Genomic DNA, 12,817 nt, shown 5'->3' on the forward strand with positions numbered 1-12,817 from the left:
TATAAGTTGGTTGGTGAGCAGTGTTGGGAAAAGCACCCGAGAGATTAGCACTTCTTTATCAAATCTACCAAACAATTTACAATCTATGTTAAAGCATCTTGCTACTACTGGAATACTACTCTGACTATATCAATCGATTTATTGTTTTGGAGGAGTATTTACAGAATTTCAAATTGTGTTACAATGTTTCCCTTGTAATATTTTGTTTGCATATAACACCCTCAGCTTGTAGTAATACATTGTAGTGATATAGTGTTACAGTGGTCCCTCCATTATCAACCATCGAACATTCCATTATCCAAACTGTAGAGAAATGACTGTTCTATTAGAGTATTTTGTATAAAGTGTGCATTCTATTAGAGCAAGGCTCTGTATATAAAATGGGCTTTGTATCTGTATCCTATCTGTATGCACTCAAGGCCTGATGAGTTTGGATAATAGAGGGACCAAACTGTATGTGTTTGGTAGTAGGGAACTTAGGGGATTGTTCTTATCAGATACTGTAGTAGTGCATATATACACAAGTGATCTTTTTGCAGTGCTGATTTGTTTTAATTCAAGCTTTTTAAACTCACTACTGCAAGTGTTGGGCCACTAATTAAACTGTATACCACCCTACACTGTATTTCCCATCAACAGTACATGTTGTCATGGTTACAGTTCTTCAAGTGGGCTGATGAAGTGACGTCATCTTCAAATAGTTGTCATGGTGGCCAGCACACATCTCAGATCAAGCTCAAGTCCACCAGTGATTTGATTGGTTACAGTGTAGCCAATGGGATCCAAGTGTATCCTGATTGTGAGCTGATAGGGTAAGTGATTAGATGTGTGACTGGTAGGACCATATGATCCATACAGGAGATCTCAACACATTCAGATGACTACACACAATAAGGTGAATTGCGGAATTGAAGTGTAATTGGAAATGAACTGTAATTGTTGAGGATGCCACGTAACTATTTACGCCATGATATATCATTGTGTAGTGGGTTAGGGTAAAAAGTTCACCTTCCAAAATTTCAAGGAGGAAATATTTTCACTCCTTCAGTATCGTTTGTGTGTTTATAATACTCGAACAATGCTGTTTTTGATTGAGCTGCAAATTTCGAGGAAAATTTTTCACAGATACTAGCAGCCAATCCACAAATTTCACAAAAATTTACTACTCAAAAGAAGCCCCACATCCATAACTTTAGCTTTCAAAAATATGAAATATAATGGCACTTATCTACTTTCTTATTATACTAAAATTATGAGCAGGCTTTGTATTATTATTATTATTATAAGGTAGGGTCAATGCAATCATAGATGATATATACCTCCATACAGTGGAACCTCAGTTATCCAGGCCCCACTTATCCGGATTCTCAGTTAACCGTATTAGGACCTCCACTATCTGAATACCTGTGTGCCAGGTCAATCATAAAAGTGTTGAGATAAGTGAATTTGTTTGGACCAATTCATTATTATACAGAGCTGTGTTCAACTACTCTAATAGAACGTATGGCTTACTCTAATAAAATGTTCACCTAATGATGAAAATACTCTAATAGAGCAGTCATTTATACTGTTCGGATAATTGAGGTTCTACTGTAGTGACTGTTGTAGTTGAAAATACTGATAGGTTATTTATACACAGTTTCAGAGATAAGGACTTTTCAGACTTATGGACCACCCTGGTCTCAAGGAGTTCGAGGTTCCACTGTATATATCTATAGTGCAATGCAATTTCTATACCATGACATAGACTAAGCTATCATCCCTAAATACTATTACAATTTTATATCCCTCCTAGTATAAGAAGACTGGGGGTGCAGCAGCCACACAAGTGCTCTACCTAGTGTTACCCCGTCAGGAGTCTTCAAAAGCTTATAACAAAGGTATCATTAATATGACTTCATTACCATTGATCACATGATCCTCTAGATGACTTATGGATAGTATCACATGATGCACAGTTCACACCCACTAACAGTTTTGTTGCTAGGAGTACTTTTTATGGTCCGACATCCAGTCTCCACCTGGAGGTGTGTCCCATTAGGTGGGCATGTCATGTGATTTGTCATGTGATGTCACATGATCTCACCCTAGTGGATATAGCCCATCAAACTGGCCCTCTGGGGGTGAGTAAATAGAAATACTTGCTGTACTTATTTCTTTAAACTTTCATGTAGTTCGTGTGGTTGCCCTACACTTGTCCAATGTTAGCACAGAGCTGTGTTGTCTTGACAACCAGTGTGAACACCTTCGTACTAATAGCTTCCCTCTACTACCTCATCTCATGTGAGTGGATCAATGTAATGTTGTGTGAGCACATGACAACATAGTTTATCAAAAGTTGAAAAGTCTTAACATACCCCAAGTAATAACCATACTTTGCCATCAAGCATGGCAAATTCTATCTGGTTCAATTCAATATGGATAGATTATAGTGTTTCCAATACAGTTCACATGCCTCTATGAGGTGGATACTTGTCTGTTCGCTCAAAATCTTAAGTTCTTCTCTCATTGCATGGCACAGTATAATGTTCCATTTGCCTGTACAACTTTGCCAATTTTTTACATGTTTTGTAACTTGTTGTAGCTCTCTTGATGGTTGTCATAGTAATAGTGGACAATTCACCACACCTTTCCTGACTAGTAACCATGGCAACAATACTCACCTCCACTGGAATGAGATAGTAAGTGGTGTGGTGATGACATCATGTGACATCTGCTCTAATAGGAACCACTGGTCACTACAATATCACAACAATATCATCTCAATGAGGTATATATAATCTTCTAATAGAGCAGTCACCTATGGTACAATGTACAGGACCAGCACCACTCATTATGTTGCTGTGCTAGAATGTTTACTGTGGACCAACCACCTGTCACCTTGATACATGGTTAGTGCTTTATTATACTACATATAATACCCAATATGGTATAGGTTGTTCATTCCTAACAGAAGAGGTGGTCACATGTCATTATCTCATGGTATCAAATAACTATTGAACAAATTAAATTCAACGTTGGCACCACAGATCAATACCATGTATGCCTTATTTGTCCCTGAGCCCTAGTAAATGTTCTGTCAGCCACTCCAACACTACATGGCTTTGCTGTACAGCAGACCCTCAGTTATCTGACCCTCATTTAGGAATGACCGTTCTGTTAAAATTTTTTTTGAGTACAGGTGTGTGTTCTATTAGAGTATTTCAACAGAGCTCTGTACAGGTTATATAAATATATGGGCTTCAGTTATCCAAACAATTCACATCTGAATGCTATTTTGTTATTTCCTAAGAACTGGGGTTCAGATAACTGATGGTCAGCTAAATTAAGCTGGTCATACAGGATGGTACACATGACCAACTTCCTCTGTAATCAAAAATCATTGCTGCTTTGCTAAATACTTTTACAATCACACACTTGTTAAATTAGGTCATAATGTTTATTGTCATTATATTTCCCTTCCTCAGGTGTGTTTGGATCTGGTAAGAGTTATCTTCTCTCAGTTATTGTCATCTTTCTGACTGAACTGTTCCCGCTACTGGAGGAGCAAGCTACCAGCCACATCTCCTCTTCCAGTTCCAGTCACACACCCTGTTTGAAGCTGCTGGTGTCATCTGCCACCAATGTGGCTGTGGACCGTGTCCTTATGGGGTATGTGTATTGTAATAATAGTACATGTATACCATAATTTGCTCTTGATCTTTTATAGTACAGAGACACTCAATTATTTATCCATACCCTCGTTTATCAATTAGAAATGACTGTTCTATTAGAGTATTTTGAATACAAGTGTATGTTCTATTTAGAGTATTTCAACAGAACTCTGTATATAAATGTATGGGCTTCAGTTGTCTGAATACTTTTACCATTGCCTGAGACACATTGGTTTAGATAACCAAGGGTTCACTGTACTAGTATATAGCTATAGTGCAAGTTGCAGTGGCAGAAACCATATTCTTGTTTCTTGTCTTAGTTGAATCTTATTTAGTCTTAGAAAAGATGATGGAAATCATCATATGATAATAGTTGTGCATCCACAAAAAAAACTATAACTCCTTTTGTAAACACTACTCCTTGTGTGCGCTGATTAAAAGTGAAAATATGAAAAGGATAATAGTAAGTATAAAACAGAAGGTGACATTACACACCTGTTATCATTATAGGTTACTGGAGCTAGGCTACACTGATCTCATTAGGGTTGGTAGTATGAAGAAGATAGCAAAGCCAGTGTTACCATACAGGTGAGTTGTTGCAGGGCAGAGTGGGAGTGGCTCAGTTAACCTCTGTAGTGTGCATATGTCAGGTGATGACCAGGAATTGGCTGAACTACAAGACATGTACCGTCAACCTGACCTCACCAGTGTAGAGAAGAAGTGAGTATGTATTACGTGATGAATAAGGTCGGCCAACTTGAAATCCCTAAATGTGTCATTTGTGTGCAAAGTGACCTGCCTAATGGAACCACCTGTTTAATAAGGTCACTGTATAATTCTAAAACCTGACTTCTCCATATATACCAGGTTGGTTGCTGAGTCAATCAAGAAACACAAGATGGGCATTAATAAGAAGGTGTGAGTGTTTGTGTACTATTGTTGTCATGATTACCATTGCCATAGCGACTGTCAGAAGTGAGGGTTGTTGGGGCAACATGTGCAGCGTGTTTGTTTGATGTGATGAAGAGTCATCAGTTTAATGTGAGTAGCTAGTAATCACATGATCCAGCACAGAAGGGACTTCAACATGTAGGTTGTACTAGTGGATGAAGCCAGTCAAATGAGTGAACCAGTATCATTACTACCAATTGCTAGGTTTGGTTGTCACAAGTTACTGTTGCTAGGAGACCCTAAGGTGAGTGTGATGTGGAATTAGTAACAGTACAACCAGTAGGTGTAATATAGACACCCTGATTATCAAAGTCATTTATGAACTGACCATAACTTAGTATTTGAATTATGTATCCATATTAACAGGTTCCATCAATAATAATGCTTACTGGAATTGGAAATGGAAGTTGGGCACAATTTTGTATAGAAACCATACAGTAGGCAGTAAATCCCTTTGAAGTTATTCGTGTTTTGCCTTTGCTAATTCCTGGGTGTGGTAGACTGCTTCATACAGAAACTACAGCAGAACTTTGCAGAATTATTATGTTGCTAGAGTATAGAGTTATGTTAATATCGTTGCTCATTGTATCAGGCCGTGTCACTAACATAACTAAGGTAAAATATCATGTGCAATTGCATTGGTACACCTCTAGCTACAGTTATAATTGGTAAACTGTCACTTATCGGCATGTTTTAAGCCAAAGTAAAGTTTTGTTCAAGAATGTGTTTCACTTCCCTTTGGTACATGTTTCGCCCAGAAAAGCAACGCCAACCATTTTGAAAAATTACGTAGGTATGGTGACTCATAATGCCTTCTGCTACTGTATGTACTCCAATTCAAAGATGTAGGAACGATTTTCAGAGTGGGAGGGGCCAAAGATAGCCATAACCAGTTAACCATAAACTGCTATGCAGACACACAGGGTTCTATTGATATGGCTCCTGTACCCAGTTCATACGTGCATTTATATAGAGGTGTTGTCACTAGCTAATAACCCTACACCTATACTGCATAGCTATTTCTACATAGCTATCCTGCTAATGGTTGCTATGCTCCTCTACATCTACTGCATATGTGCTTGATGAATGTATATATCACGTGAGAAATCATGGTCACGTGAAGGTCTTCTCTTTATGCTAGCTTTATGTACTTCACACTACAAGAATTACAACATTACTAGTTGTTATCTGCAAAGTGAAACATTGTTATCTTTAAGGAACTACAAGCTGGGATGTCTGCTCTAGTAGGTGTTCCCAAACTGAGTGTAGATCACATGAATACCACACTGCGTTCACGGTTGGCCACTTTCATTTTCAGCATCCTTGTTTATTTCTCTTTAGACTACTTGATAAAATCAACTTCACCAGTCTTCATAATTTCTGGTTTAATTGTCGGTAGTCAGCAACTCCCATATACTCGCACACTACAGTGAGACTGCCCTCTTAGATCTGTTACTACCCCCAATTCGAGTTAAATCTTTCCTATATCATATTATGCCACAGATGTGGCACTCTGTCTACTGTTCAAACTTCTCACTGCACGGGATCCAGGAAATATTTGAACAACAGATATCACATGCAAGCATAACAGAAATATAATTACAGGCACTTTTGTGTTTAATACTGTACAATGAATGGCTTGACAGTTGCGGTAGACTGGTGATGCCACACCCCAGAGAGTGCTTTTGCGTGATGGTTGTATGGCTTCCCACATGGAGGTATGTATTTCTGTGTGTGTATATATAGCTATGGCTGATTGGCTACTTGGCCCAAAAAGTGGGTGGGGCCAAAACATGCTTTTGAAAATAGTGTGGGGGGCATGGCTCCCCTCCCCCCGGTTCCGACACCCTTGCTCCAATTATTGTTTTGGCCATTATTGACAGGCATGCCACGCAATCGTGGACTTTACCACAACAAGAGAAAATTGAGAAAGAGGAAGCTTGAAAAGTGTTGCAATGAAGGAGAGGCTGAAAACCAACTACATTGCTTACATCTACAAGCTTCAGTACCTAGCACCTGGAGTTGGCCAGTAAACACGAACTGCTTATTATATTGTAGGACATCTCGACAACCAGGTCCCAGCACAGCACCACTTAGGATCACTCACTGTTTAAGAATTCAACCAGATTCATTATGGTCTGTCTTTGTACACGATCAGCCTGTTGATGCTTCAAAACGTACTGCATTACAAGGTATTCCTATAGAGTCTGGGGAAGCTCTTTCTCAATTGTTAGAGTGAAAATTGACAGCTGTTCAGGTCACACAGATAGTCATTTTGTGAATATCGTAGCTGCTAAAAAGGGAAAGATAGCCTCTCCAGATGGCAAGGTTGCAGCCTTTGTAGATAGTAACATTTGTAGAAGTGGGTGACCAAGGCACGGTGTGTGGAGGTGGATGTGAGCTCCTTTCCTCTTCCACCAAATGTCATCATGCAAAAAAAGTATGAGAACAATGTACAGCAGGTGGCTATAGCAACCAAATTACGATGAAAGTAACCAGAGTTGGGGGTTTGTAACTAAGTTACGTAACTAATTACTTTACAAGTAACTAGTAATATAACTAGTTACTTGCTTTGTAACTAGTAACTTGTTATTAATTACAACTGCCTGAAAAGTAACTAAGTTACAATAGTAACTAGTTACAATAGTTACATTGTAACTATAGGTAATAATGCTCTAAAAGCAAGAGCACTTCGATTTTTGTACTAGTCACATTAAGTAGACACTTTCTGTGTACTGTTCTTCATGATTTAGCTTGAACAACAGATGTAACAGTTGAAACTGAGCTGAAATGGTTACAGAATTGTTATTTTCAGAAAGTGAAGTGTACATGTAATTATTATATATACAGTGGAACCTGTCTTAGCGGCCACCTGTATAGAAAGGCCACCTCTTTAAAAAGACCAGCTTTAAATTCCCCTAGTGAGAAGAATTTACCTGTCTAAAGCAGCCACCTGCCTATTAAGGCCAAGAAATCTTGGCCCGAAGGTGACCGGCTTAGACAGTTTCCACTGTAGTTCTCTTTTTCCCTTGCTCTGGGCAAAATAATCATGTTACAAAAGTTGACAAACAAGAATAACTTGTTTATGAAAGTAACTAGTAACTAGACACTTAGTAACCTTTTAAAAGGTGACTGTAACTGTAACTCAATTACATGGAATAAAAGTAACTAGTAACTAGTTACTTTTCTGAAGTAACTACCCCAACTCTGGAAGTAACACAAGTAGCCACATGAATGACAGATATCTCAATGTAACCACAGGCAAAGACGAAATTGGATGCTATGCGTAATAGGATTTATGTTGCAGAAAGAACCATCAAAAAGCTTAGAGATAAAGCGACGATATTGATTATTAAGCAAGGTGAATCAGTTGATACAGAGTTGCAGAAAGATCTAGTACAGATAATGAAAAAGAAAAAATAAGACGGACTTATGATAAGGGAACATTTGGAAGGCTTTTGTGGGATTAACAGCTTAAAGCAATTTTGGTAAAGGATCATCGTCAATTTCAGATGGCATCCTACACTAATCAAGTGGTGCCTGAATCTTAAAGCTGTTATCAGGTGCAGCCTATCATGCTCTAAGAACAAGTGGTTTTCTGAAGCTTCCATCAGAAAGAACTCTTCAGGATTATCTACACTTTTCTCAAACAAACCAGGCTTTTAGACAGAAGTTCACCAACAACAAGATATTATTCACTCATCATTGATGAAATGGAGATCAAGGAAGGACTCGTTTACAATAAATAGACAACATCATCGGATTTACTGATCTTAGTGACATTAATAACAAGTTAATACAGTTGGAACAGGTATGTGAGCATCCTGCTATTTTACACAAGTGAAGTTGGAACATTTACCCTATTACAGCAGTCTCTATATACTGAACTACTTTCTCTCCTTGTATGTGAGCAAATTTCTGCTTCTTGGAACACTCAAAGCTCTGAAGTGGCTTGACCTTGTTTAATAGGGGTGGATTATTTCCACTTAATGACAACTCTTTTTTTTGTTGTTGAAATACAGAAAATAGTGCATACTTTACTACCAAGACATGCTGCACATAATGATTGTGAAAAATTGACATTCCAGAGATCAGTAGTAGACAAGATAGCTAGCAATGATGATGTTCAGTTATATTGGACTGTATACTCTCACACAAGAGCCAAGAGATTCAGAGATTCTTTTATTAGAGATAGTCACCCTGTGGGTCACTGGGAGGGGATATTCATTGGCAGATGCATGGATGGAAGAGTAGAAAAAGGAGTAAATAAAACACTGCAGTAGAAAAGGCACCATGGTATTATTATTCTGTCACATATTAGTTGCATATTATATTATTAGTCTGTCTCAAATCAATGTATTAGATAATTCGATGGTTCCTTCCAGGCTGTGTATAATAGCATTGTTGGTTTGAGCCTTATCCTATGGAATTCTGACACAACTTGGTTCTCTTAGAGTTGGAACCGTTGGTAACTGCACTCATTATTTCTTGAAATGTTACTCTACCAGTTGGCTAAACTTATCGAATGCCACTATTTTGACACCTCCTCATATGCACAACTGTTTTGCGTATTTGAGTTCAAACTCCTGACTCAAGATGTCTTCTCTAACAGCAATGAAACTGGACTGTACCAAACCAGATGCCATAATTATGTAATGAATAGTGTAACAGTGACATTATGGTGAAACACGGATATTTGTATCCACAACTTCCAATCCCGTAAGCATTATTATATCTATGGTTCGTAGACAATAAGTCTCACACAATCCCTTAGTACTGGGAAACCAATCAGGGCATTATTTCTATTATGCAGGTTCCATTGTCAGTATTTTTGTTGTATTTCACTAACTACAGCAATTACCCCCTACAATTCAAGGTTCGGAAGCATCACATGATCACGGCTTGGAACAGACATTGTTTGATAGACTGGTACTAATGGTGGGTGTGGTCATGTCTGGTATCACAAGATCTATCATATCACAGGGACATACCCCCATCATGTTGAAGACTCAGGTGAGCTAGTTCACATGATCCAAGTGTGGCTGCTACAATTTGAATTTGATTGGCTAGTATCGATGTCACCCTCGACTCAGCTCATTGTCCAATAAGTTGTTCTATGGTGGTCAGTTGGTGGATGGGGTGAGCGAAAGTGATAGAATACCTGTGAAGGTGAGTAATCTATTAGGGTTCTGTAATATTGAAACCAGAAACATTTTCTTGTGTGATTTGAAACACAAAACCTTTCTTGTTTGACACCCACTTTACTGGGAACAACTTAACCATCACGAATAATATTATTACCCTTTTGCAAGTTTGGAATTGTGGTACCAGCAGTTGTTGAGGTATTCTTAAACTATATTTAAGACCTGCAAGCAAACATGTAATACTTTGTGAAATATGGTCAAATTGATCGTTAATTTTTTGTGTGTCTTACTTAATTATCACACTGATCATATTCTGATGAAATATAAGTTGCACCGATATGAGATTTTGCTAATAATCATGCATGCATATTTTAGATACTCTAAGTACATTTGTTGACAAAATACTCTAATAGAACAGACAAGTTTGCATAGTTTGAGTTCTACTGTAGTTTGAGTACAGTGTACATGTATTGTCTCATTACAGGCCTCCCTACCTACATTATGTTTCTGTGATGTAGTGGGGGGTAGGGAGCAGTGTGACCAAGATGGTAGCTTTAGCAATCCACAAGAAGTACGTATGTTAATTGTTATCAGTTATTGTGACATCACCAGTTGTCATGACAATAGGCACAATTTGTGGTGATGTTGATTGAGTTGTGTGTGCAGTGGGGTGTACCGCTTGAAAATGTTGGAGTCATTGTGCTATATCGGTCCCAGGTGGGCATGATAAAGAATAAACTGACAAATCACAAACAGTAAGTGTGTAGGCTGGGAAGAGATGTCATGGGGATTGTAGAGTTAGACATTTATGGCAACCAGTTTGTGATGTGTACTTGATGTCTTCTATATGCGTATTAGACACTTAAAACAGTTGTACATTAATGTTGCCATTTAAATAGCAAGATTTTGCATAGTTGTTTACAAGTACATTATGCTACAGGTTGACGTCACATTCAGTGTTAATATCAACAGTGGATGCATTCCAAGGTGGTGAACGTGATGTGATCATATTATCTTGTGTGAGGACCAGACATGCTGGATTTATTGATAGTGACCGGTACAATGTCTGTGGTAGTGTAGCTCCATATATCATAGTAGTGTGCCTTTTGTACTACCTGTGTGTGATGTGGTCCATGACATATGGTGGTGGTCTGTGATACTATAATACACTGCATGGAGTATTAACAGTGTGTTGCCTCTAGTTATACTTATGTTGTTTCACTAGGAGGGTTAATGTGGCCCTTACTAGAGCTAAAAGGTAACCAGTACACTGTCTAAACTGTGTGTGATACCTTTCCCCCCCCCCCCTATAGACACTTGTTGATAGTCGGTAATCGTCACATGTTACAATCTAATCCATTGTGGGGCCGTATCATTAACTATTGCAATGGTAAGATTATGTGATCTGTATTAATATTTGTACACCAGACAAGGTTAATCATATGTCTTAAGTGCCACCCTGACAACTACTTTGTAAAGTAGGTCCAAAAAGTTGTAATCCCCTAATGCTTAGAGGGTATTTTTGTGAGAAAGTTTTATTGATTGTGGTACTTATGTGTTCCAGCTTGAGAATTGTATGAGGGTGGCTGAAACCACAGGACACATAAAAATAAAAAAGATCTACAAATTCACACGTAGAATATATACATAGGTTAGATAGAGATGCTTGATCCCCTGCTGTACAACACTATTCAATGTCATAACATTGTACCACTCATAGAACATGATGATGGAGTAATGGATCACAGACAATTCATGATCAACGTCAATGATGATGATAATCAAGACAATTAAAATAAACAATTACCATGATGATTGTACAAAATAATAATAAAGTTACGATGAAATGATGAATTAGCTCTGGTTAAGAAAGGTGTCCATGTCATCAGCAGTTAATAACATGTCCACAAAATCACTACTGTCTAAGTGACTGGTGTTGATGGATGATGCTTGTGGTCTGCAAGGTGTGGAGGTGTTGATTAGCCTTGTCCCTTCTTGGTGGTGGGGTCCCAGTCCCTGGGGAATCCCCACGACCTCCTGATTGGTCAACTCTATAGCAGCCGAACACCAAAACTGTTCATCCTCCGTGTTGTCATAGGAACAACTGGTGTTCACCTATTAGAATAACAATACATATACAACATCTCAGATCACATGTGATTATACACTGGAATTTGTTAAAGGGACACTTGATGACACCAACAATATATAATCCTGACACACAGTTAAGATCCAAAAGTATCCCTAATGTAAGACACTAGGTCACTGAAGTACACAGCTTTCACACAAAAATTAGCAAAATGCATTCAGAGGATTTTAAGGACATTCTAGGTGCATACAAAAACATTTTTAGTAGAGGAGAATACAATACACTCATGTGGATCATAAGCCATTGGCTTTATAGAGAAGATGTTGGTAAGACTTAAATACCAGCCTGTAGAGAAGTCAACTTTCTTTATGCACTGTAGAAATAAGGAACAACTAAGAACCCAAGTTGACTGGAGACAACCTTGTATACCATTAGTAACAACAGTACAATGTAATACTACTAGTAACATACACACCTCTACACTGGCAAACAACTTGTCCAATTCTTCATCATCAGACAATGATGGGTGGAACTGCTGACCAGCCATGACACCTCTGTGTGCAGCTGTATGTTGAGCCACACCTCCACTGTTTACACTGTATTGTGTTACAACTCCACTGTTTAAGGAGCACTGAGCCATGCCTCCACTATTCCCAACATGTTGAGCTACATTTACAGTTTCTTGCAGGTTTTCTGCAGCCACACCCCCACAATGGTGAGATCTTACTGGCTGATAATGATCAGGGGAACTGTCATCAACAGTGTCTGTGTCACTTTCAACTACAGCCATGCCCACTGTAGCTGTTTTACCACTGGCTGATCTTGTACACTGCCCAGCTGGTAGTGGAGTAGAAGCAGGTCGACCCTATAGTTGTGGAACATATTGATCCTAATAATTATGAAGGTTCTGCAGGTCTCTGATGGTGCTCACCGTAGGCTGAATATACAATGAAAACCTAACCCACCAAATTAGGAAATTA

The 12,817-nt window shown here is 38.5% G+C and overlaps 2 protein-coding genes across 6 annotated transcripts in view; one reads left to right on the plus strand and one right to left on the minus strand.

The window, feature by feature from the left end:
* The window catches only part of LOC136260231 (5'-3' DNA helicase ZGRF1-like), a 24,814-nt gene extending 13,208 nt beyond the window's left edge, over nucleotides 1–11,606 (plus strand). For 2 of the 5 annotated variants that reach the window (XM_066053898.1, XM_066053897.1), the window contains exons 12-35: nucleotides 661–812; nucleotides 859–895; nucleotides 1,796–1,880; nucleotides 1,927–2,041; nucleotides 2,092–2,123; nucleotides 2,175–2,283; nucleotides 2,585–2,681; nucleotides 2,726–2,770; nucleotides 2,819–2,891; nucleotides 3,468–3,651; nucleotides 4,164–4,241; nucleotides 4,290–4,373; nucleotides 4,521–4,569; nucleotides 4,617–4,694; nucleotides 4,747–4,848; nucleotides 9,459–9,542; nucleotides 9,588–9,617; nucleotides 9,675–9,773; nucleotides 10,233–10,319; nucleotides 10,376–10,503; nucleotides 10,689–10,805; nucleotides 10,974–11,006; nucleotides 11,062–11,138; nucleotides 11,469–11,606. In XM_066053898.1, coding sequence (XP_065909970.1) covers nucleotides 661–812; nucleotides 859–895; nucleotides 1,796–1,880; nucleotides 1,927–2,041; nucleotides 2,092–2,123; nucleotides 2,175–2,283; nucleotides 2,585–2,681; nucleotides 2,726–2,770; nucleotides 2,819–2,891; nucleotides 3,468–3,651; nucleotides 4,164–4,241; nucleotides 4,290–4,373; nucleotides 4,521–4,569; nucleotides 4,617–4,694; nucleotides 4,747–4,848; nucleotides 9,459–9,542; nucleotides 9,588–9,617; nucleotides 9,675–9,773; nucleotides 10,233–10,319; nucleotides 10,376–10,503; nucleotides 10,689–10,805; nucleotides 10,974–11,006; nucleotides 11,062–11,138; nucleotides 11,469–11,542 — 2,049 coding nt within the window. In that variant the 3' untranslated portion in view covers nucleotides 11,543–11,606. Of the gene's footprint in view, nucleotides 1–660; nucleotides 813–858; nucleotides 896–1,795; nucleotides 1,881–1,926; nucleotides 2,042–2,091; nucleotides 2,124–2,174; nucleotides 2,284–2,584; nucleotides 2,682–2,725; nucleotides 2,771–2,818; nucleotides 2,892–3,467; nucleotides 3,652–4,163; nucleotides 4,242–4,289; nucleotides 4,374–4,520; nucleotides 4,570–4,616; nucleotides 4,695–4,746; nucleotides 4,849–9,458; nucleotides 9,543–9,587; nucleotides 9,618–9,674; nucleotides 9,774–10,232; nucleotides 10,320–10,375; nucleotides 10,504–10,688; nucleotides 10,806–10,973; nucleotides 11,007–11,061; nucleotides 11,139–11,468 lie in introns of those variants that run through there. The other 3 variants (XM_066053899.1, XM_066053900.1, XR_010703455.1) reach the window with 3 other exon arrangements.
* The window catches only part of LOC136260238 (uncharacterized), a 13,379-nt gene continuing 12,062 nt past the window's right edge, over nucleotides 11,501–12,817 (minus strand). Inside the window, exons 6-7 of the mRNA XM_066053911.1 lie at nucleotides 12,313–12,702; nucleotides 11,501–11,863 (exon numbers count right to left, since the gene is read on the minus strand). Coding sequence (XP_065909983.1) covers nucleotides 11,603–11,863; nucleotides 12,313–12,702 — 651 coding nt within the window. The 3' untranslated portion in view covers nucleotides 11,501–11,602. The remainder of the gene's footprint in view (nucleotides 11,864–12,312; nucleotides 12,703–12,817) is intronic.

This window comes from Dysidea avara, chromosome 7 (genome assembly GCF_963678975.1).
Source record: "Dysidea avara chromosome 7, odDysAvar1.4, whole genome shotgun sequence".
In the NCBI taxonomy this organism is placed as follows: domain Eukaryota; kingdom Metazoa; phylum Porifera; class Demospongiae; order Dictyoceratida; family Dysideidae; genus Dysidea; species Dysidea avara.